At 37.2% G+C, this 25,731-nt stretch overlaps 1 protein-coding gene across 1 annotated transcript in view; it reads right to left on the reverse strand.

The window, feature by feature from the left end:
• Positions 1-1,565: 1,565 nt before the first annotated feature.
• The window catches only part of Pam (peptidylglycine alpha-amidating monooxygenase), a 141,260-nt gene continuing 117,094 nt past the window's right edge, over positions 1,566-25,731 (reverse strand). Inside the window, exons 16-24 of the mRNA XM_033767513.1 lie at positions 23,990-24,062; positions 21,963-22,173; positions 21,340-21,540; positions 19,010-19,125; positions 14,948-15,047; positions 12,418-12,471; positions 5,962-6,165; positions 3,169-3,222; positions 1,566-2,422 (exon numbers count right to left, since the gene is read on the reverse strand). Coding sequence (XP_033623404.1) covers positions 2,241-2,422; positions 3,169-3,222; positions 5,962-6,165; positions 12,418-12,471; positions 14,948-15,047; positions 19,010-19,125; positions 21,340-21,540; positions 21,963-22,173; positions 23,990-24,062 — 1,195 coding nt within the window. The 3' untranslated portion in view covers positions 1,566-2,240. The remainder of the gene's footprint in view (positions 2,423-3,168; positions 3,223-5,961; positions 6,166-12,417; positions 12,472-14,947; positions 15,048-19,009; positions 19,126-21,339; positions 21,541-21,962; positions 22,174-23,989; positions 24,063-25,731) is intronic.

Here is a 25,731-nt window from a genome sequence, read left to right on the forward strand (position 1 = left end):
CTCTAGCCTACCACTTTAATTAAGCCAGGCTAACAGAATAAGGGTGGTGTATTAGGACAGGACGATAATGTCCTAGTGGACTTTGTTTTTCCAAGTCTCCCTTCATATAACTTCATGTGCTTATGTTAAAATAATGCAAGAACAGGCCTGTAAAATGTAGTTGTCTGCTCTAGGCTTATTGTTGAGGACTTTAATTACACAACATGGTGCTATCTTTTAGAAGACACTTGGGAACTAATTTTTGTGACTTCAATATTACAAATATTAAAAGTTTAATGGACTCATGAATTATGTAAGGAATCAAGTTTTACTTAATGAACTTCTAGAAAGTCTTGAGCAAAGCTGGTTCTCCATGAGCAAGTGTAACAGGAATTATTTCTGTATAACCTTTTATGTTTGTTCTCTCATTTCCTTTCTTGCCTCTTGATATGTTAGCACTCTGATTTTTTTTTCACCTTTTAAGGCAGTGTAAAACTGCAAAGGAACAAGATTAGGTGTACACATCATTAAAAGTGTAGCTAATGGAGATAATGATCAACACTGCACTACAAAACATGATTCTGGGGTAAGTCAGCTAATTTTCTCAATGTAAGAAAACCTGAAAAGCATCACAACCAAAGTATTAAACACACTGCACTGGACTAATTCTAATATTTAAATAAAAATTATAGAATAAACATGTGCCTTTACATCAGAATAGTGCTATTGTGATTCTAAATTTACCACTGATTTGCTGAAAGGAGCATAAAGAAATGGTCAGAGAGGGAAATTTTTGTTTTCATTTGAGAAAGAACACAGGAATAAAAAAAGTGAAGCTTTTGCCTAGGGATGATGCCTAAATGAAGCTTTAACAAGTGGGTGAGATAAGCATATAGAAAGTGATAACACTTCAGATGGTGTTTAGTATCAAGTATGAAGGGAATAAGATTATATTAAATTAGATTAAAAATAACATAGAAGATGTTCTAATGTAATTTTCGAATAAAGTATCATGCATTGTTTTCATGTTTAGTCAGTGAAATTGTCTAATATCCCAACTACTAAGGCAGCTGTTATGCACATCGTCATTTTGAAGACAGAGTTCCTGAGTCCAGTCATTTTAAAATGGAAAACAATTAGGTTTTTATGAAATTAAACAGACATATTATGAAAAAGGTGTTCTAAAAGTAATCTGTAGTCAATGTTAGATGCTACTACTGCATCATATAGATATATAGGAATTTGAGTGAAGTTATTCTTTAAAGGGAAAGCATTTTAATCTACACTGATGAATTAATTTATATATGTAATCTGAGACACAGTTTTCCTCTTAGCTATGATCATATTTATTATAATATTTACTCTCCGACTGAAACACAACAGCCAAAAATCCTCCATGAATTTTCAGAGAATTTGGTTTTATACACGTGCATAAGCTCTTAAATTGGCTTTTAATTTACGTTGGCTACATAAAATTTCTTAAAATTTTATACAGTACAACATATTTCTTTGAGCAACTTTTACCATATCTGTGGTTCATGTAATTTTTACAAAAGTTGTATACAAAACCCTGAAAATATGTAGAAATTGCAAAATACACTCTGACAGCTAATGCTCTGAAAACACTTTATTACACAAATTACATTCAGATTCTGAAAATAGTGTTCTAACAGTGTAACCATCTAAAAATAAGACATCCCAGAAACACACCAACTGAAGGAGAAATTAAAAAAAGAATTTAAATAGAGACTTTTTTCTTTCTCTTGTTGCAATATAATGTTAGTGATTTTAAAAAAATAGGAGATTTAGCAGCTTTGTCGTTACGTAGCACAAAGTTCCTCTTTACTGCCACAGGCTTAGAATGCTGAACAGGAAAGGCACCAAAGAAAGACACTGGCAATGGGAGTGCTATTGGGAAAATACTGTGTTCAAGCAGAGAATATGGCATTATTTACATCCACAAAAAAGTCTCAGAAATATAAAGGGGTAAATCTTCCATCATTAGATGATTACTATGATGGAATAAGAGGATGGTTTCTCTACTCTATGTGTAAAGACAATGGCACTGTTATGAATTTCTAGGAAATATCTTAACTAGAAACAGAAGCCCAACTTAACCAAAACAAAGTAAATAAAATGTGTACTGTCCCACATAGACTAGTACTGTTTACAATTAAATGCACAGAAGTTTAAACGTGCTGAAGGGAAAGGAATCTGTCATTCTTGATAAATCTCACTCAAATTCAATCAAAGCTTGGTTTTCAGGAGGTTGAGGGTGCTGGCTTGGGCAGAGGTGCTGAGTACTCCTCTTCGGATTCACTTCCATCATCCTCATCTTTCTCTTGGTCACTGCCCTCGGTGCTAAGGCGATCAAACCCTTTTCGACTGTAGCCCTTACGGTTTGCAAAGAAATTTCCAAGGTTTAAGCCTCCACTTCCCTTTCCTAGAGAAAGCAAACCATAAAACATTGAGTAAAGTTACCACAAATTAGACTCAGTCTCCTTGTAAATTCTTCAGTGGTCAACAGTCAGAAGTTGGAGGTGGAAAATGGTAAATAAAAGAAAGAGTGACAGACGGGTAGATAAAAGAAAGAGCCTGATGAGTATTATCCCACAGACATATTTAAAAATACTAACAAACACAGCCTCCCTTTCCCCAAGATTATGTCCCTTCCCTCCATAAAACTTGTTATTTCACTGAGGTATTTTTAGAATTTTCTGCAGTGCGGAGGATGGAACCTGGTAGTGGCTAGGTGTTTCTGCAGGAATATTTCAGATTTACTTTCCACCTCCTGCTTGCCTCGGCTCTCTGGAGTGGTGTCCCTTGAGTAGCTCTTCATTTCAATGACATATGAAAAGGTCATCTTCACGATGACAAGCACTGACATGCTGACAAGACTGACAGAAAATTTACAGAAGACAAATGAAACCAGATAAAAGGCAGGGGAAGAGAACTGGGTAATATAGAATGGCGAGGTCGAAAAAATAAAATCACAAATGTGCTGCTAGAGCCACATATTCGGCCTAGTTTATGGTTTGCATTCTGCATTTACACTGGGGGATGCTAGGCTGCATCCTGGGTATTTAATTTTCAGAGACAAAAATATGAACTATCCCCTTGCTCTTTAAAAGACATGTGCTTGTTGACTTTGAACCGAATATGAAGAATTTTTAAAGGTCACAGGCATACCTCTAAATCTTCCCAGCACTCTTCCTGAACTTGCCTCGAGTTTGTGTTCAGAATCTGTTAAAAAAAAAAAAAAAGGCAGATTAGAAAATAAGTCCTAATCACCCTCTTCAATCCATGGACTCAACTTTTCAACATAAAATCAAGGGCTCATAAATGATTAAGAAGGCCTGGCTCTCGTCTACATGTAATTCTAAGAAAGGATGCAGGGCCTGAGATGTAGACATATTGAGATGTATATAAGGGTTTCACTCCTGGCTGTGTCTCTTACTCTGCAGACTCCATAAATTCCCTGAGCCTCGTTTTCTTCTCTGAGGAAAGAGGGCTCAATGACAATATCTATTTCTGCATGTGATGTGTTTAGAACAGTGCCTGGTACACATATAGTAAATGATCAATAAATTTAATTATTTGTGATAGGATAGTACTGTTACCAATATGGTGTAAAAATTTAGAAACTGTGGTTACTACAATTTAGGAATGTCTGTGTTTGGCTTTACTCTTTCTATCAGGAACAGGATACACCCTGCTTGGGAAAGCACTGGGTCCCTGTACATCATTTCTGTTTACAGCGTGAAACCCTGAGTGCTTTATACAGTGACCTAAAAGTCCTCCACGAGGCTCCCATCTTCATGAAGAATCAATTGTCTTATGGGGAGGCAGCCTGTTGTGTATCTCACTGCACTTTTTCTTTTGCTTCCACCAGTCTCAAGGGCTATGGTGAGTGAGAGGAGCCAGGCTCAGGGTGCTCTTAAGTCTCTCATCTCAAGAGGAGGCAGCATCCTGGAGACAGTTAACAGGCAGACAAGTGGGGGAGATAGAAGAGTAGATGGGGAGTGAAATAGGCAGGAAGGGAAGAAAGATTGGTGATTGTTAGCCAAAAATTGCAGCCAGATCCACAAGGAGGCAGGCAAGTCCTTGCTCAGTTTTGTGCCTCTTCTCAGTCGGGCTTAGGGTCTGGCAAGGGACATCAGTAGAAGACATGCCAGGAAGTGCTGAAACAATGAAGTTCCTTTTGAAGGGTTTAAAAACCTTAGTGCAGATAAGACTTCCCAGTACAATGAGCAAAAGTGAGAGGCTGCTGATCTACTACTTTTAGAATTAAATGCATTAAACTAAACCACACCAAATGCAATTTTGTTGAATAAAACATGGATGAAAATGGTGATTTCATGCGGTTCAATCTTCCCAACAGATTTCTGTAAGGTTAGCTCTACCTGACAGTGCCACATCTTTCCTCTTCCAGTTTGGGATGGGTCCCATGGCTGGCCAGGGGCTTGCCGTCTATTCCCAAACCCAGTGTGCTCCAAATGATCTGTGTGTTTATTGCCATGCATTCCACTCTGTTTTAGCTTTTATATATAAATGACCTTTCTTTCATGTGTCTTCTATGAACTTCATTTGTTTATTCATTCATTCTTTCAACAATTATTTATTGAATCCCTAGTGCCAAAGACTTTTATTTGTGCTAGGGACATACCGGTAAACAAAGTATACAGAAAGGATCCTTGCTCTCTTGAAACGTCTAACTCCATGGAGATAATAACTATTTTTCTTTGCCTCTGTTTTGATGGTAGTTTCCCATCCATACCAGTGGCCCAATATAAGTCCCTTCTGGGGAGAGTTATCTGTAGTCTTATAAAGATTTATGACTGCAGCAATAGAAAGTCCAAGAAAAATCCCATTCACAACCTGTTAAATTGAACTATCTGTTTTGTTTTCGTGTATTTTTCTGTGTCAGGTTTTTGCCATGGGCACTGAGTCCCTGCCTTGGCTGCCTTGACCTGAAACAGGATTAGATGCTGTTTCTTAATCAAATGCTGCCTCCCATGCTGGTCCTTAAGATTCCTTCCTAGATGCAGCTATAAATTCTTGCCTGAGGACCATGGGACACAGCCAAAGGACTGCTACTGAGAGGTGGGAAACAATGGTTGCGTTGTTTATTTATTTGGATGCCTTGAAAGAAACTCAGCTCTTGGGTCCTAAACTGTGATAATAATGTTATGAAATACTAACTCCAATATTGCACCATACCTTATTCAGTTATGAAAAGCTGATCTCTGAAAGGTTAATTACTCAAAAACCGAGTGGTTTTTTATAGAAATAGATGGACTCGAGAAAAGTTGAGGTTTGAGGCAAGTGTTTCTTATGATTCTCTTACCATTGATTACTCATCACAATCACCGGTGGTAATGAGTACTTACTAGGTGCCACGTATTTTGGCAAATACTTTATGTATATTATTCCATTTAATATTTTTACAACCTTGTGAGGTATTTTATTTTCACTTTATCCAAGAAGAAACTGGTTTAGAGAGAATAAGTAACTTGCCCAATGCCATGTAGCTAGGAACTACAGCAAGTCTGATGGGGAAAAATACACCTCAAAATAATTGAACCAAGTACTCTGAGGACCAGCCTATTGCTAGCAAGAATGCCCTTCTCCTCCCTGATCCATCTCTTAATTTCTACTGATTCTATTATCTACACAGTCTTATATGGAGATATTAATGTACAACAATTAAATTATGCTTATGCCAGTTGCTAAAAGGCAACGTTAACGTTGTATTATAATTTAATTATCCAAATCCCAGGGGCTCCAGACATTTTTCCTATTATGATATTAATTACAGACTATATGTGAAACATAGACAATGATATCAAAAAAGGTAGGATCATTAAAAACAAATAAAACAATAATGACACTGAAAAAAAATCACAGACAAATTCCTGAGGATAATTAGGTCAAACATTTTTCAAAGGCAGGTTCCCAGTTCAAGGGGCTCATTTTACTTGCCTCCAAAGGCCCTTGATTTTTTCCATCGAATAAATATGACAATGGCCAGCAGGACAACCACCGGAATAACCAGAAGGGTTGTAATGAGAACCACGGGCACTCCCGAGCCCGGATCTGTGATGAGTTTTTGTTTCTCTTGCATCTTCTGCAATTCTGAGGAGGTGGGTTTGTTCTCCATTTTGCTTTCAACAACTGCCTCGGCTTCTTCAGGGAAAGAAGAGTTCACAATATTGAACTGACTCAAAGATTCCAAAACCCTCTCACCCGCCCCTGTCCAGTCAAAGCAATACTTGTTCACAGAGACCTTGTCGAGTCCAGTGCATATAGGCTTTATGCTTCAATGTCTGAATCTACCAAGTTGGCAGCAGGTATTAGTTACTTTCACGGATTGATCTTTTTACTTTCAAAATGATTTTCATTGGTTCTACCTTTAATTCCTTCTTTAACTGTAACTCCACAAAATGTATATCCTTCTATTTTTCCAAAGTTCAACTCACAGGCAGCAATGTGTAGGGGAAAGAATTGGCGTGCACACTGGGATCAAGCCTAGGCTCAAATCCCATTTCTTCTGTATACTAGCTGTATAACTTTGGGCAAGTTACTTAAATTATCTGGGGCTTAGTAATCTCATTTGTAAAAGTCTGATAACAATATCTTCTCCATAAAACTGCTCTATGTAAATGTGTTTCATAAAGAAAGAACTCAGTATTTGTATTCTTATACATTTGCTTTATGAATTTCATGTTCAATGAATTTTCAATCCTTTAAATGCATAGTTGCACACATCAATGCTTGGGTTACAAAGAGAAAAAAGAACAGTATCCTTTACAGTTTCTTTCATACAGGTCTCAGCAAAATATAACTGCACAAAAATGCAGTATCTATCCTTTTACTGGTGATAGAAATAATTCTGTCACATTGGCAGGTACTGGGTAGTATCAGGCCTAAAGTACTATTTGAGAAGCTCATGTAATAAAACTATACAAGTTACTTCAGGGATCTTAATAATTCAGAAATGAGACTGGGTCTTGAGACATTCTTGCCCCTAAGAAGCACATGTGTATCTGTACAGAAACCAGTTTGCAAAGGCTAATAAAAAGGATTTTTCCAGGCTAAAGGTTATAACTATGTTTCCCAAAAGGCTCACAAAGTTTCTGAGATTTTGCTTTCTTGCTGTATCCTTCCCCCCACAATAAAGAATGCATGATAAGGTCTTGTTACAGCTTGTATCTACATGTTCCCTCATACTTTCATAGTTGGGGCTTTTCAGAGTTGGCTGGATCTAGGATATGTGATACTGGGAGTGAGATGTGTGGCACTGAATTAGTCCACTAACTGGGTTTAGCATAGTTCTAGGGAATGGATAGTGGAGGCCCATCCTGGATGTTGGTGGCACCAATCAACAGACTTGCAGCATAGATGGAATATAAAGAGATAGGAAGGCAGGTTGGCTGCTGTTGCTGCTGCTTGATGCCTCCTGCCTGCCTGGCCATGAACGGTTTCTCCTCTGTGATGCCTCTCTGCCATGCCATCATGCCTTAGAATAAGCTGACTATGGACTGAAACATCTACAAACTGTAAGCTGAAATGAACCCTTCTTCCTTTAATGTTGGGTCTCGATATTTTGTCTCAGCAATGAGAAAAGTAATGAAGACAAGTTTCATGGAGATTTTGACAAAAAGGCAAGGTTGGATGGTATAACACATTCTGGAAAATCTGCGGTTAATGTTCAATGTGCATAGGTTTAGTTTAATAGCTTGTTGTATCCTCCTCTAAAGAAATGTTTCTCGAATTACTTAAAACAGGGTAAATACAATTTCTGGTACAAACATTTGGCGGGTAGGATATGTTGCTTCAGTGTTCTGAACCAGCCTCCATTCCAGTCTCCACTCATCTACTGAGCATCAACACTGTCAGGTATTGCTTTCCTTTAACCTTCACAACAAACCTATGAGCAGGCACTATTATCATTACCATTTTGCATATGGCCTCAAGGACCTGATATCCTTTCCCGTACTATGGAAAAGAGAAGAACATGCTTTCTTTTCTTTCATCAACACACACAGCTTTGACAATCTGCTAGGGAGGGAAGGAAAAGGACTGGTCTGTAGACTTAAGACTTCAAATTTAACCTTACTAAGCCTCAGTTTCTAAGAGGAGTATAAGTGTGATTCCTAGTCTTTCTGATCACCATTTAATCTTTTTTTTTGTTATTATAGAAAAGGTATTCAAAATGCTCTGTATTTAAACTTATTCTGTGTTGAAGCAGACAGAAATGATAAATTAGATCATGGAATTAAAAAACTCTCACACACACACACACACACACACACATACACACACACAAACCAGAGATATAGCCTGATATTCAAGAACTGCTGCTTTTGGAAAAAGTCTGCTTCTATTTGAAGTAAATATTATTAAGCAGTTACCTAGTATTTTTTTTAACCTGTCATTCCACGGATTTATTTGTACCTAATACAATGGTTATGCTAGCTCAGCTGGTTTTTTTGATAAGGCTGAGTCAGGACAGAGCTCTCTTAATAGAAAGAACTGTGGGTGATGTAGGTGACAGGCTACAAGAATCAGTTTAACACTCATAGAAAGTGTCATGGGTAAGACAATGAACTTGCAGAGTTCACAACCCTACTTTAGGAATTCTTGTTTTCCACACCACTTCTTGTACTTTGAATGTCATCTACTAAAAATACTGGAACATTTTAACTTTAGGAACGCTGAAGTATGTTTAAGATTTGAAAGATGCTCTATATTTCTTTAAAAGTAGGCTAAAATTTAGGATGTCTTAATTTTAAAAAGACAATATTGGAGTATGTGGTTGGGGGTTTCTTTAGAGGTGTTTTGGTTTGGATACCAGTTCCTTGCAAGGTCAAGGGTTTGATGTCAACATAATGTGGACCACATGCCATATCTGCTGCCATCCCAACACATTTTGTTTGGTTTTGTTACATAGTACATTATGCAGAACTATTTTTATACAAATTCTTTAAAAGTTCTTTATGCAAGGTTTCAAAAAAAGCAATATTGGTGGTCTTTTCAGTGTCCTTTATAGGTAGAGTAAAAAGCTTAAAACAATAGTTATCATTTAAGAATCTAAGAATTCCACTCAAAACACAAGTGATCCAAATCATGCCACATTCACTCTGTATCCTAAATTCTTTTAGTAAAAAAACTCATAAACTTGGAGTATTCCTGATGAATGAGGAGTGAAGGCATTCTGCCATTAGTCAGGATATGGGGTTTCTGGAAAATAAAGGGGTACTGAACATGCTGCTTTTTTATCACACGAGATGACAGATGTATTTTATTTAGAACGAAAATGCCTTAAAATCTTACACTATTATATGCTCTTATAACATGTCTACAGATATTTGGAAATAAACAAATTTTGACAAGCTGATGTATAAAAAGTTTGTTTTTTCCTTTAAAGCATTTAAAAAGGGAGGCTGGCTGCATCCCTGCATGACCGCACACACGCTTATCTAGCATATCTCTCTGAAGGACCTGGAATAGCTGGGACTGGAGAGGAGGGTCGTTCTTGGTCCACCAACAAAGCAATTACTACCCACTTCATCACAGACAAAGCTGAGGGCTGAGGGCTTCCACGGCATGCTAACGAGCCATGGTTGGGAAAACGTGAAATCCACATACAACAGATGAGCTCACGTGCGTGCTCAATGGAATGTGCTTCCCTATCACGTGTAGCTCTCCAGAGCCTAAGAAGTAAATCACGTGAGGGAGTTCTTGTTTTAATTTTCTGAAAACAGGTTCACATCATAATTTTTTTATTAGGAAATGGGGTATACAAAAGCTGTGTTTTTGGTGGGATAGCTGCTTTATCTCTAGTAATTTAAAACAATTTAAATCCTGTTCCTGTTTATTTGTTTATAATCTCAAATTATTTTCCTATTCCAGAAAATCCTTTGGAACATGGGCTCCAAAATGCTGTTATTATTGCTCTGTGATGGAACCATTCACAATAGAAATGTGTCATGAAAGGCAGTTTTCTTTTGGTACCGGGGATCGAACTCGGGACCTTGCGCTTGAGAGGCAGGTGGCAGAACCACTGAGCTAAATCCCCAGCTCAGGCAGGTTTTCAATAAACATGCACTGTAGGACTGTTATATCTGGTATGGGATTCCTCCCTCTGTTGTAAAGGTTAGTTTAAATTAAGCTTTATGATTTCTATAAAAGATAAGATCTAGAGACCTAGCATGATTTAGAATATAATCTCATAAGAAAGGTTTGGTGAGCTGTATGGGTTCACAGAATAGAGACTTCATTTAAGTTGTAGTATTCCTATTAAAAGTGGCCTGTTATGGTAAGACATGTCAATAAAACTTATTATTAGAACTACTGGGTTTGGCCACAAAGACAAAAGGTTTTCTGACCGAATGGACTCAGTGGTGGGCACCAAAGGAAGAGGAAAGTCTGCAGGAGAGCATTATTCATCCTGCCCTGACCCCAAGATAAGGTCAGCATGGTTGGGGTATTCTCAGCAGGCCAATCAGCACAGCTAAACATTTTTTGGTGGGATCTATGTAAGTAGAAATAGTTTGAGACCATTTTGAAATCTAGAGATCTCAGAGTAAAGCACAACCATTCCAACCTGTATTTCTTGGAGAATTTACAGTGAATGAACTGGCAGGATCAGTCTCTCCTCAGCAGTATAGCAGTAGTGGCTAAGAATACAGCATCCCACAGCAAACAAATTTAAAACTTAACTTTAATTTGGCCATAATGGTTCATATCCAGTACCCCAGGACTCTGGGGGACTGAGGCAGGAGGATGGCAAATTCCATCTCAGCCTGGATAATTCTATGACTTCGCAAAATCCTGTCTCAAAATTAAAAAATTAAAGTTTTAAAGAAGCTGAATATGTAGGCCAGTGTGAAGACACTGGGTCCAACCTCTAGGACCTAAAAAACAAACCAAACAAACAAACAAACAGGGGGGTCTAATACTTAATATCTAAGTAGTAATTCTGAATCGCAATTTCTTCCTATGTAAAATGAGATAATAGTGTCTAGCACATGGTTGGTGTACAGATTAAACTTGGTAATTTTCATACAGGTCATTGTCTGCACCATGAATTGACAGGCATTAGTAACAGTACCTTTTCTGATATCTTTTTTCAGGACAAACACAGCTTATCAATAATTACATATGTACTAATGATAGAAAACTAGAAGATCTGGAACCTTCTTTAGTATATGAATGTGCTATGAATGCCACTCACTAGTGTCACCTGGGTAGAAGCTCTACAAATGCCAAACAATTGGTATTTATTTGTTTATGTTATAATATTATCTTACCCCTTTCATCCTTGAGCCAGCTATATTTTCTTATCTGCCTACATAAAATATCTAAACTCTCTCTTGGTTCTTGCTTCTTTTCATCTCTTTTCAACCTGCTTTCATGAGAAAGGAAAACAAGTAAGCCCAGGGTTAAGTCTGAATATCTAGGTGAATCGTTAAGTAAACAACTAACAATGGAATTGTTTTGTTACTTAAATATTAGGAGTACTTAATGAGAAACACAGTGAGTTCCTAACTATAAGTGACATGTCAATGCCCTGAAGATAGTAAAAGATGTACAAATATAAACTGATTCTAGGAATGGGAGAAAATAACTTGACAGGAATTACAAATGAACCCAGTGGTTGATTACCTGTAGCTAAATATCATTTCCCCATCCCTGATATTGTATCTCAATGATATAGTTATTTGCATAAAGGCACAAGTGTGAGTGTATTATGTCTCTCATGCTTTATATTGGCCATAATTGTCTTGAGGTTAGGAACAGTTCCAATTCCCTTAGAGCTATTATAGTGCCTTTCTTATAGAAGACCTCAATAAATCTTGGGAGACATGTGGTACTAGGACAGGAGCTTAGGGAACAGCTGATTTTTTCTCCATCCTGATAGCATTAACTCACCAAAGTTATTTTTCAATCTTTTACATTAAAGCCCATTAAGTAAAGGCCTTTCCCATTATACCGAACAGCGTTTTTCTGTTTGCTTGAGGTTAAATATGCCTAAGAGTGACTGGCTGACTTTTTTCCCCTCTCTAAATGGGTCTGGCTTACTAGTTATAGATTTCTTATATCCTCGATCATATTCTGTCACTTGAAATCAGTAATTTGAGATCCTTATGACTACTTCATTTTTTCAGAAAAAAGAGTGGCAGTAGGTAGGTTTAAAGGCTCAGCATACAGAGAAGTCATGGACAATTACCAGACTATATTTTTAGATTGATGATTTATTTTTTTTGGGTACTGGGGATTGAACTCGGGTCTTTGTGCAAGGCAGGACACCAAACTGCTGAGCTAAATCCCGAGCCCCAAGATTGATAATTTTTAAAAGTTGTTATAAAGACCCATAAAATAATTCAACACAAATAGCCTGTGGTCTCACAGTTATAAAAGCATCTCACTAACCTTTGATTTCCTGGACCTCAATGCCAGCCTTTTTAACTGATCGATGTTCCATTTCTGTAACAAATCACAGAAAGGAGAAAATCAGAATCTTCAAAAAGAACATACGAGAATTTAACTTTGACTTTACTCTTATTCAATAGAAAGTATTTCCTAATTCATCAAATGTGTTATCATATTAAGAAATAGTTAAATGCAAACTACTAACTAGGGATCAGGTGTATGCATCCTGGATAAAATTTCCTGGAGAAAAATGAAATATTTCTGAGAACTTTATAAATGAACTTTTCCTGTTTGAGTTTATAATAACTTATTAGTATTGAAATGTCAAATAGGTTCTGTTTTCTTAGATTGACTAGCAATTTTACCACACTGAATCACCAGAATTGTAGCTGACATAAGGGACTTGACTAAATATCAGAATGCAAATACACAGGGTGCTAGTTTGGTCTCCAGTGGCAGTCTCACTGTGCCACCGGTACTATTTTCCAGATTCATAATGCAGTGAGTTATGCAGAGGGTTCTTTCATTCTGAAGTTGTATGCTATATTGCAGTGCTTTGTAATTAGGGTTGCTATCAAAGTTACTTGGGAAGACTTTCCAAAATACACATATTAACATTTCTCTTCTTTCTCTAGGCTTTAAGGGGACTGGCCATGTGTATTTTGAAAATCTTCCCCAGGTGTGACTGCTAATCCTGCTATGTCAATTTGACTGCATTAAGAAACATCCAGGAAACTAAACACACTTCTGGGTATGTCTGAGTGTATCACGAAGGCATGGCCTTGGGCAATGTGTTTCCGGTACCTCTCCCCTTGCTCTCTGGTGCTGTTCCTCTGCTCTGCTTCCGGGCCACCACAAACTAAGCACCTTTACTCTGCGACATCCTTCAGCCATGGTGTTTCTGCCTTGAAGCCAGTCCATGGCTGAATCCCTTGAAACCCTGAGCCAAGTTAAACTTCTTCTTTAAGATGTGGGTGTTGTGACCTGGTGACGAGTAAGTAACTAATGCCCCAACTGATTCAGTTAGGATGGTAGAAATTAGGATGGTAGATATGCCTTAGAATGGAATCTTGGTCAAGAGTCATAGTTTTATCTGAAAATGGAAGCTGTTTGCTGTATTTATGAAGTCTTTTCCACCTTTTAAGTTAATCGCTTTTTTGTTGTTCTAAATATCCTGGAGTTAAATCGTGCATTTGGGGATTACCCGCTTTTTTTTTTTTTTTGGTCTGTCCATACCTACAGGATCCTTTTTGAAGCCACAAATAGTGAAAGGACCACTTTCAGGGGGTGTAAAGCTACTTTTCTGGTAGAGTAGTCCACAGGTACCCATCTACATTCTCCTGCAACTGGGTTTTGCTTACTGAATAGCAAGAGTTGCTCAAAAGACAGTTCTGGATATAGCCATTCTAATCTGGGCTGCTAGACCTAGCCTGTATCTCATTAGAGATTTTAGACTCCTGATTTTACTTTCTTTTTTATATTTTGCCGTCTTTCCTCATATAATTTGTGTTTTTCTTATTATAGTTAATATTTCTTTTCCACATATTCAATTCTTTCCCTTAACCCCACTTTCTCCTATTGTTTAGACATAGTTGCATTAAAAAAAAAATCTGTGGATACTGACATTTGCGGCCAAGTAACATGTGGTGTGCTTCAATTTTAAAAACTTGTGGTTTTTAGCCTGAAATCAAGGGCTAGATTAGAAGTCTTTACAGATTAGAAATAATATCCAAATTGCAATTAGAAAATTCCAAAGCTAGACAGAGCAAATCTCTCCCCAGACAAAAGTTGGAGTTACATGAAAATAGAGCAATTCAGTATTTAGGGAAAGTTAGACCCTACACGGAGAGCGCAAGTGCTTCCTGTTTGGGTTAGTATGTGTCTGACACAGATCCTGGCAATGCCTAAATGCTCAGCAGCTATGGAGAGCTAAGGAGCCACGCGGGGCGTGATGCCACGTGGAAACCTGTCAGCGCTCCACCTTGCCAAAGCCCTCTCTTCCTTCTGGAGCTAAGCTGGAATGAACATTGGCTTTCAATGTAACAGACATTACTTCAGGCATCAAGAATTTCCTGTGGAATCTGTGGAAACAAGGGAATCACTGCCAGAGGGGGAAAAGTGTCTCTCTCCACTTTTTAAAATTTTTGTTTTTGTGGTTCTTTGTGGCACTGGGGGCTGAACTCGGAGCTTTCACACTAAGTTACATCCCCAGGCCTTTTCTACTTATTATTATTATGTTTAAAAATTTTAAGACAGGGTCTTACTAGTCACTAAGTTACGCAGGCTGAGCTCAAATTTGCAATCCTCTGGCCTCAGCCTCCCGAGTAGCTGGGATTATAGTCATGTGCCACCATACCCAGTTCTCTCCAGGGTTAAAAAATTATTGAATTCCTGAAGTGGAAACCAAATAGGTCTTTTAACCACTGCCTCATTTAAAAAAAGAGAAGGACATGCAAAAGTTTTAGTTTCATATATTTTCAAGTAATACCACGAAGGGGAAAAGTGCACAAATATATTGTAAAAAACATACTTTCAGTCAATGTGAATTTCCACACAGTGCTCATGTGAGCGTCTCCAACGTACACAGCCCCGCCTTCGGATGCCACAATGTCGTGAGGCATGTCAAAGTGCTGCCAAAACAGGAGAGCGTGCGTTAGGAGGGCAAGTCCTCAGGAATCCTTCATGGGAAGGCACAGAAACAAAGCAAGGCACACAGTGGGACAGTAAGCATAAAATTCAAAGCAAAGCAACAATCACTGCCATCGAAACAACTCTAGATGAAGGATATTCATTCATTTCTTCATTCATTCATTCTGTCCTGACTCTGCCAGGTGTGAATCTAAACAACGGAAAATGCTAAGGAAGTTTCAGCACTGCTTTCAATTCTGTTTCAAAAACAAATGTACGTACGTACATAATACATACATACATACATACATTAATTATTGGACTAATTGGGGTCTCACTATATTGCCCAGGCTGGTTTCGACCTCATGGTCTCAAGTGATTCTCCCACCTCAGCCTCCGAAATAGCTGGGACTATTGCATGTATCATCAAGTCTGGCTGCAAAAGTGAAAACTTATATGTGGATTATTTTTTACAGTTCTGCTTACTCAACTTTTCATTGCCCACCTATTTAAATTTATGTTTACCTTCATGTTTCTTGGACCTTTTAAACACTGCCAAGTTTGCTTTTCTTAAAATGAAAAGGACTAGGTTTTAATTTTATTATTCTTAGCAAGCTATCATGGGCTACCTTAGAAACCATTTGTACATTACTGATAAGGGAAGTTATTTCAAATAGGCAGGGCATTTAGGTTTTTTCCCATATGTGTCTAGCAGACCTGCTGTGATGTGAGGTTTTATATTCTTGACTTTCTGGGTCTGCAATATTTTCAGTAAGCAATGGAAGCAAAGTGAATGCTACTGCTAAGTACTTCCTGGGCTTTTGTACGTAATTCAGATATTCTGCATTTACAATGTTCTGTTCATTTCAAAGCACCATCTCAGTCCGAAGGACACAGATGGACAGCGCTTGATGTGGCTTTCTCATGTATGCTGAATACAAAGGGCATCGATGAGGTGAACTACTGCTCTAGGTCTCGTCAGGAAGAGTGGAAGAATCGAAGCTTGGGAGACACATTAGAAATGGGCAACGGTCTGCCACACTGACAAGAGATGTGAAACAGCTATGCCAGTGAGGTTCATTCCTTCATACTACTGAATGACCTGGGACAAATGTGCAGAGGACCGAGAGCCAGAAGTCAAAATGTTGCCATGTTGAAATCTCACAAGCCCGTTATTAAACGTTCATCTTCCTATGGGGTTTACCTCATGGGTAGACACAGATACGTAAAAGTGCAGGCAGTTCCGTTCTAGAGCACACTGCATTGTAAAACTTATGTTCGTAAAGCATTTCATACTTTCCATTAGGAAAATAAGATAATGAGGATGTAAAGGTAGAAGTGTGAACTGTTCATTGGCGAAATAATTTGGTTTAAATAAATAACATTATGTTATAAATTCAGGGCTACAATAACAATAAACTCTCTCAGTAGCTCTCAGACTGGCTCCGGGATCCAGAATTCTGTTGAAATACTTTGGAGTCACTCTAAGGTTGGAGGGGGATACTTATTGGGCAGGGCCTCAGGATCTCCATTCCTGTTGCATAGCTGTAATCTTTCCAATGAACTATTTAATTAACTGTCTTGTGTCATGTGAAACAAGAAATGTTGCTATGCTTTGGGAATAAACTTTTGACTTTCAAAGCTGGACAGATGTAAAGATCGTCTTGAGGTACCCCTACCCAAATAAATCTGACAACAGTAAAAAATGACTGTATATATCTTCCAGGAGTGTAAAGCCCAAGGAAAACTGACTTCAAAGTATTTTATTTTAATAAGGAATGTGTGTTCTCATCCATTTTGCAGCTCTATTTGCTTTAATGTAATGTTTAAACCTACTTTTTATTAAATAGAATAATTATTCTAAGAAATTTCACCATGCTTATTTATGATTTAATATAGCCCTTGGCATACCAATATGTACTTCAGGGATTAAAAGGTTAAGCACATTTTTAATGAGAAAGATCCAGGTGTGCTACTTACTATGTAGTCTTGGACAAGTAATTACATGTGAACCTTTCAGGTCAAATATTGCTAAATGTAATTTTTTTTTTTGTACCAGGAATGGAACTCAGGACCTTGCACGTGTGAGGCAAGTGTGGTGCCATTGAGCACTGATTTAACTCAGTGGCACACTGAGGCTCACACACATTGCAAAAAATCTGACTTGAAAAATGAATCTCCTCTTACACAGAGGTCAACACACCTACTGTTTCCCTCACCCAAACTTAAATTTTTATGATGATAGCCTAATTAAATGAAAATTTCAAGAAATTCCTAAACTTAGTTTACTGAGTCACCACAGAACCACAGAACAAATCTCTACATTTTGGTAAACTGTCGTTTTATCTATTAAAAGGAAAACCAGACTTCATCTCAGAGTGAGGCTGTTTTCAAGTTTGCTGCATGGATCCGCACACCGTGACTCTTCCATCACTCACTGGTGAATGCTCACTCCCTTCTGAAATTGTAACTCAGGGCAATTCAAATTTATAACAGGGTACAACTCATTTAGAGGTCGGCCTCTTGCTGAGTACCTTGTTTTGAAATCTAGATGCATAGTTTAATTAAAAGTTAATCTTCTACTTGACACTTTTATGCTATCATGAAAAAAAAAAGCAAGGAAAACACTTTACTAATGCAGACAGAAAATGAAAACCTGAAAGTTAAGATTCTCTCTTTATCAGCAGATATACAGCAGTTACCTATAAGAGGGAGAGCTATGATCAGGTAGTCAGTGAGGATCGGCAACACTATGGGCTTAAATATATGTTACCTGTCTATCTGGTTGTAATCAACGTAATGAATTTCTTTCTGATGGCTGCTGTGGTTTGATGTTTGAGTGTTCATTTTTCAGAAAAAATGTCTTTGTGAAAAATCTTATTTGTGGAATAAAACTGACATCCACTGCCCCCCAAAAGAATGCATGGTGGAATCTTTAGTTCAGATTCACTTTGATTTCAGATGTTGCAACTTTTAATAAAAGCTCCAGTGAGAAAGAAAATGTGTCTTAGTTTACCATTTTAGCATCAGTAGGCTGCATAATACCCGATACAGAATACATAATTTGTGTCTCTACAATGAAATCTAATAAATCACATCCCATCAGATTTTGACATACTTCAAAAATATTGAGGCATTTAAAAATTTGTTTAATCTAGCAAATGAGTTATCTTAAAGAATGAGAATTATGAGTGCCAAGATAAACTTTGTCCATTGCCTTATGATAGTTGCATTATAATCTGAGGAAAACTAAGATATTGTTACACATTATGAAAAATAACCTTTATTTGAGCATTTTAGCAGCTGAACTTTCTAAAACTGGCACACCAAAGTCAGTGTGTTAATGTCCTGATTATCTGGCAACCACACTGCAGACAAGTTACACGGGGAAGAAAGAGAGATTACTGAAACACCGAGCAGTAGCCGTGGTGTGTGTGAACAGCACAGTCAGAATAAACAGTGGCAAACCACTTGTGAAGCCATAACTGGCCTGCAGTATCTTGCCTAAACCAAGTCTCTGTACCAGGAAGTGCTTTTTCAAGCCTTGTTGCTTAGTAAAGTAATAGCAACAATAAAAAAAAGCAAACAAGATTTCTGCTGGGTTACCACTTGACATGTGGTATCTTCACTACTTATCTGAAACCAGGAACAGACTTATTTAAGCTTGCAATCATATGCAAAGTCTAATAAGAACCTTAAAACTGCACATGGGATAATTTTCATCTGAATAAACTGATTTAGGAATGAGCAAAACATTTATTCTAAGTAAAACAATATAATAGGCTACTCCTATCAACTTACTAAGAAAGTCACTGGATATCCTAAAATTAAATATCTATCTATCTATCTATCTATCTATCTATCTATCTATCTATCTATCTATCTGAGTGTGTATTGAATGTGTATTCAAAGGTAAGATTCCTATTTTCATGAAAAATGAAACTTTGGCAATTCATGTGAATACCTTGCGTACTGGCTTGAAGGTGTCTATAATTTCGCCATTGGAAAAGTTCATCACAAATCCTTGTAAGGGTTGTTGGTCCCTAAAGTAAGGTTTCCCATTCACTGCAAAGAGCAAACCTGTGAAAATATATCTAGTGAGTCTTTCTTTAAAACATGGGTTAAGACTGCACTTCAAACATTTGCATACAGGTTATACAAACAGACAATATAGTAGCTAGAGTCAGTCTGGTCCCTACAATTGACAATGAAAATGGAAAATAAAATACTTAACAAATGTTGCTTCCCGAATAACAATATCAAGACTCCTTGTTATAGGAGAATTAGGAATTAGAAAATGTGTTCTGCTTGGGAAGCCAGCAGAAATCACAGATACATACTTATTGATATATACATACAGTGACATAAAGGTATAGGTATCACAGACATCCTAAATAGCAACTGGGAAAAGGCAGGCTGTTTAGACAATCCCTTTAAGGGTATCAGATCTTTTGAACAATATGTAGCAGCTGCCATGGCTGTATGGAATAAAGATACATACAAAAAAGTAAGTGAAGTTACTGTATAAAATAGAAGACTAATCTGATTTTAAACAACTGTAGTTCGAAATGCAAAATGCATATTTCAGAACATCAAAGACATTTTTCTCTAAATAAAAGAAATTAGGCTTTTAATGATTTTGTTTTGTAGTAAAATTGAATCTTTTACTATAAAAAGTGGAGCTAAAGGTGTAGGGAAGGTGGGAAGGGTAGGGGAAGGGTAATAAGGGAAAAGAAAAAAATGTGAGATAATGAAAGGATGGAAATAAAGTGTTTGTAGATGGGGAGGGGAAGAGGGGGTGAAGGGAGGGCAGGGACAAGGGGAAAAAATGAGAATCAAGACTTGTCAAGTAGAGGTACAAGATCCCAACAATGAATGTAACTGTACTGTATCCCTAAAATGTACCAATAAACTCAATTAAAGCTGAAAAAAAAGTTATATTTTGGTTAATTAAGTAAACTAGATGTTTGAACATTACACTTTCAAAGAATTAAAACATTAAAATCACATAACCCTAGAGCTTGGGGCATGTAGTTCAGTGGTAAAACACTTGCCTACCACATACAAGGTGTTTGGTTCAATCCCCAGAAAAACATACACAAATAAATAAATCTATATTTGTATAAAAACACATATACAACCACTGTTGAAAAAATTTTCACATTTCTTTAAGGATTATAGACTTTCTAAAAGCATATTACAATATTAAGAAATCAACACCAGAACTATCAATTACTGTCATAGAATATGATAGAGATTACTATTTGCTTAGATTCCATTTCCTCCCATTTTCTCTGCCGACATTTTTCAGTTTGTACTCATTTTTGTACACTACTAAAACATCCTTTTGAATAAGTGAACCATCCTGATGAGATAATTATTTAAATATGAGACAAAACCAAGCAGATAATTCCTCTTTCATTGACATTAATGAAAATCCCTTATTTACTTTTCTCTGGAGAAGCCAACCTTGCTCCCTATCCTGTCAAACAAGTCCTTTATTTCCTGTCTAAAATCAATTCAGATCCATTTGGGAAGACAGCAGCCATATATGCAACTTTACTAGCATAAAAATGTAACAATCATAACAATGAGTATAAAGAGTGAATGTCTTTAATAAAAGTGTAGATACAGTTCATAAAATATATATTTAAAGTGTGTATTAATTTTATATTTTAACTTGTTCAGCATTTTCAAAAGAAATCATGCTGTTGTAGCATGAATTATATATATCTTGTTTTACAAGTGTGAATTTATTTTTCAAATTTCTTTTGAAATTTCTGAAAGTTGAGAAAATCTATTTGAAAATGAGAAAAAAATCAAGACTTAGCCAGTTGGTTGTTCCTCCTGGTATTTAGACAAAAACCTCACTTATTTTTCATATTTGTGTACTTTAAAACTTGGCTATGAGTGTGCACTGGTATTTCTGGTTACAGCAGAAGTATTTTAGATGCTAATTTTGTCACATATATATCATCTGCTAATGATGCATAAGGACAGTATCAATTATTTCATAGTAGAGCAGATTAGAATAGTTAAGGAAAATAAAAATCAGTGGGAGCATTTTTAAAACCAATACAAAGAGCTGTTAAATCCTGTTGAGTTCACTATTTTTATACAAGGAATAGTAGCACTTGAGTTGAAAATGATTTACAGTGCACCAACATTTTTGCGACACTTTAAGATCTGATATATAAGACATTATCAACCACTTAAGAAAAAGTTAGAATAATGCACATGAAGATAAGGCAAAAAATAGCAATATGACAACAAGACCTACAAAAAATGAAATACCTGGTATATATGAAATTGCAAACACATTTCTCCCAAATGATGCATGCTTAATCTCTCTCACAAATTCTTTGGTATCAGTTTTAAAACATTGGATCCGACCATTTTCCCTGTCTGCCACACACAATTGGCTCAAATGAGGCACAAGGGCCAAGCTGTGAGGGACGCTGAACTGGCCTGGTGGGGGATTACTCCCAGAAGATGCTGTAGAATAAACGAGAGTTGCAGACACATAGTTTATATAACCATTCAAAGTCTGAGTCTCTAGTTTTACAATTTCTCAAATTCATGATAGGTAGCCATTACATATATGGAACCAGGGGACAAATAAGGCAAAGTGATTTATAAGTTTATTCCAAAATATCTCTTACATTCAAACACATGACAGGTTTTCTGTTTGGACAAGGTTTTTGCAGAAAAATTCTTTTTCTTCTCTAAGGCCTTTGTGTGCCTACATGTGCATGGTGTGTGTATACATGCAACTGGATGTGTGCAGTATTCCTGCTTTGTTTTCACTGTAGAGGACACTGACATCCTAAAGAACTCGAGGAGCGTCCAAGGTCTGCCTGGTTCCTGGTGATTGTGGCTAAGATCTGACATTCGTGATTAAATGTCTTATCAGGTACCTTCTCCCCACTGTGTGATGAACTTTCCACTTGGTGAAAACTGCACAATCCGACTGTTGCAGTAACCATCGGACACATAGATGGCTCCGGTGCCTGGATCCACAGCCACGTCAGTGGGTTGGCAGAAGTGATTTTGGTCACTCCCTGGTTGCATGCTCCTTCCCAGGATTAAGAGAGGGCCTTCCTTACTGTTTGGATCCAGTTTGAACACCTTAAAAAAAAAAACAAGATGTGGTTTTTCTATAAAATGGAATACTACTCAGCCATAAAGAATGAGAAATTAGATTCATTCATAGGAAAATGGATACATATTGAGGATATACTCCTAAATGAAATAAATAAGTCACACATGTATAAATACCAAATAGTTTCTCTGGTGTGAAAAACTATAATAGTACATAAGATCCTAATGGTATAATTGACAATGTGAAATAGGAAGAAAGGGGCTAAAGGTGTAGGGAAAGTGGGAAAGGAAATAAGGGAAAAGAAAAAAATAGGCGAAAATGAAGAAATGGAAATGAAGTGTTTGTAAACGGGGAGGGGAGGAGGGGTGAAGGGAGGGCAGGGACAAGGGGAAAAATGAGAACCAAGACCTGTCATGTAAGGGTGCAAGATCCCCAATAATGAATGCAACTGCACTGTATACCTAAAATGTACCAATAAACTCAATGAGGAAAAAAAGCCTTATCTACCTTTTTGTGGTTATTATCACCATACTCCTATTTGCACAAGGAATCAGAATGTCGGCTCCCAGATACTTATTCAAACCAAGATAGTTTTTAGAACTGGTTGGGGCCCTACAAACTATCTGGACTGAACACTTCATTTAACAAATAAGCCTACAGCAATGAAAGGGTTTGGTCAAGGTTATCTAGTTAATAGATGGTGGAGACCAGTATATAGATATTCCATTCCACTTACCTCCACACTTCCTTTCTGTTTTCCCTTAGCTAATAGTAAAATAATCTCCAGTGAAGACACGAGCAATGTCTCCTGAGATGATATATAAAGACTGCTAAAAGAACAATTTAATGATTCATAACTAAATCTTCTGCGTTCTGGTTTTCATCTGTGTTCGCTAGCACCTACACAACAAACTTATCTTATGTGGGGGAAAGACCTTAAGACTCTTCTGTGATTGAAATATAATATCTCTGAAAAAGGACAAAAAATTTTGATATATATACACATATATATTTATATACACATATATATTTATATATATATGTGTATATATATATATTTATATATTTACTAGGGATCATGACAATTTGTAGAAGAGTAAGGTGGCTTAGTATAAACACAAGTGATAAATAGAAGTAAGAACCAGGAACAGAGGAAAGAAAAGTAAATGTAGAAAGCCTACATTTCTTCAAGTCTACAAGACATTCTACAAGTCTTCAGGAAGGAGACCAGGAGGACCCACGGAGATATACTGCAGTGTTGGGCCCTAAGCTTGTTGCTAGCCCAAGGAAGAAAAATGCCTTGATAATTTACCTATTAAGTTTTAGTAGCACTGAGTTCTAAAAGAAAAATTTTAAGTGTGGATTGATATGGACTGAATATTTGCATCTCGAGAATTCACAATGAAATCCTTACCTCCCCTGTGATGTGATAGGAAGTGGGCTTCTGGGAAGTAATGAAGACATAAGGGTAGAACGCTCATGAACAGAATTAGTACCGCTGCGAGCAGAGACACAAGGACATACTTTCACTCTTGCTTTCCATCATGTGAGGGTGCAATGAAAACCTGGTGGGCTGCAGCCCTGGGGAGGGCCCTCGGCAGAACCCAAGCAAGCTGGGACCCTGATCTCAGACCTCCAGACTACAGATCTGTGAGAAATAAATTGCTGTTGTTTATGAACCACGGAGAGGAACTGTGTTACAGCAGGCAGAAGTAAGACAGGGCTGTTCCTGTTCCATATCTTGTTATAAACTTAGTGGGTCATGAGAAAGTGCTCTTTAGAGCACTTTGAAAGCTTAACTCTGTTATCTTTGATTTGAATGCTGCCAAATGGGAAGATTACCTGATGGAGAGCCACGTCTGTGACCCAATAATTTCCATCTCTATCTATACTCAAGCCATGTGGCAAGTAAAACCTGTAAAATAAAAATCAGTGCGTCATTATATATTTATTCCCCAAGCATACACAAGAGTAATTTGTTTCTAATTAACTCATAAAGGCAATATACAGTTACAAGTTAGTAAATGTCTACTTGTATTATTATTGGAAGGACCAAAATAAATTGTTAAATGAAAACATCTTTTATAATAGAGGCCTCCTTATGAAAAGCATAAGTAGCATTTAATCCTATGAATATCTATATATAAAGCTCACGTGAAATTATAAGTATTTATTATAAAGTATAGTAAATATCACAAATATGAACATTTTTGAGATATGTACAACACAAATTGTTTAGAGAAACATCAATGGGTTTCTATAGTATGAATAATTAAAATATGCTTTAAAGAAATATAATTTTAAAATAAAATACTAAATATATGACTCAGAAGCTTTCCAAGTACCCACTAAAGACAATAAAACACAGGGCTGTGACCACATAGGCAAGGGGAAGAGGAGGGATGGACAGTCATTAGAGAAATGTGATCTATTTAGCAAGTCCCTCTGCGTGATCTGGGTAAGAGAATTATAAGGTAATGCAGACAGAGGCCACAGGTCTAAGGAACCTGGACAGAGTTGGTCAACACATGAGCAATATGTTTGAGTGTTCTGGTCAAATGACGCCTGATAATGCAAAAGCCTTATCTGTCAGCTTCTTGCCTTGATACGGTGCTGGCATCACAGATTTTCTTTTATAAGCCAAGTCTGACCTTGACTAATTAACAGAAGTATTTGGTGACTGAAAGTGAGGGCTATGGTTTGCTTTCAACACAGACACTTGCTCTGGCCAAGTTGATTTTTCAGTGGTTGTTCCAGCCTTGACTCAACAGAGTGCTGGAGCTGGTATTAGAATCTGCCTCCTGACTCATCATCTGAGAATACTATCTTAAAAATCTAAGCCTCATTATTGCCATATCTACAAGCAGCTGCCTCCAAGCAATGGCTCCCTGTCTTTCAGAGGATCTGGCCTTGCCTGTCCAAAGCAGATGGAATAGGGTACAGTTCCTGAAGCTGCCAGGTTGCAATGGCTGAGGAGACAGGTGTCCTGTTCTTTTGATAACCACAAAAATCAGCCAACATCTGGGGAGAGGGGGACTGCCAAATGCCATTTTGGAAATAAGATCAAATAGTGAGTGGCTTTAGATGCCAAATTATATATGCATGCGAAGCAAAGCTAAAAATGATGCATGCTTAGCCTTCATTTCAGATGTGAAGTAACTTTGCCTTATCAGTGATTACCTTTTGATGAGTTTAGTACACAACTTTTTTTTTGTTTTTTGTTTCTTTTTTTTTTTTTTGAGACAGGGTCTCACTATGTAGTTGAGACTAACCTGGAACTCACTATGTAGCCCAGGCTGGTCTTGAACTCACAGCGATCCTCCTGCCTCAGCCTCCCCAGTGCTGGGATTACAAGGCGTGTGCCACCATGCCCAGCCAGTACGCAACTTTTCTGCAGAAGGATTTTTTAAATCATCAGATCTAATTGAGCAGCACCTCAGTTCACTCTGTGTAGCATTAGCTCTTTCAGACTTGACTACATATTAGAAGAACCAGGAAAGCTTTAACAGTATTGGCCACACCCCAGATGAAATTAGAACCTAATATTTTAAAATTGTAAATAAGAAATTAACATTATATATATT

This window comes from Fukomys damarensis, unplaced genomic scaffold (genome assembly GCF_012274545.1).
Source record: "Fukomys damarensis isolate Sample0158 unplaced genomic scaffold, DMR_v1.0_HiC HiC_scaffold_3, whole genome shotgun sequence".
Lineage (NCBI taxonomy): Eukaryota > Metazoa > Chordata > Mammalia > Rodentia > Bathyergidae > Fukomys > Fukomys damarensis.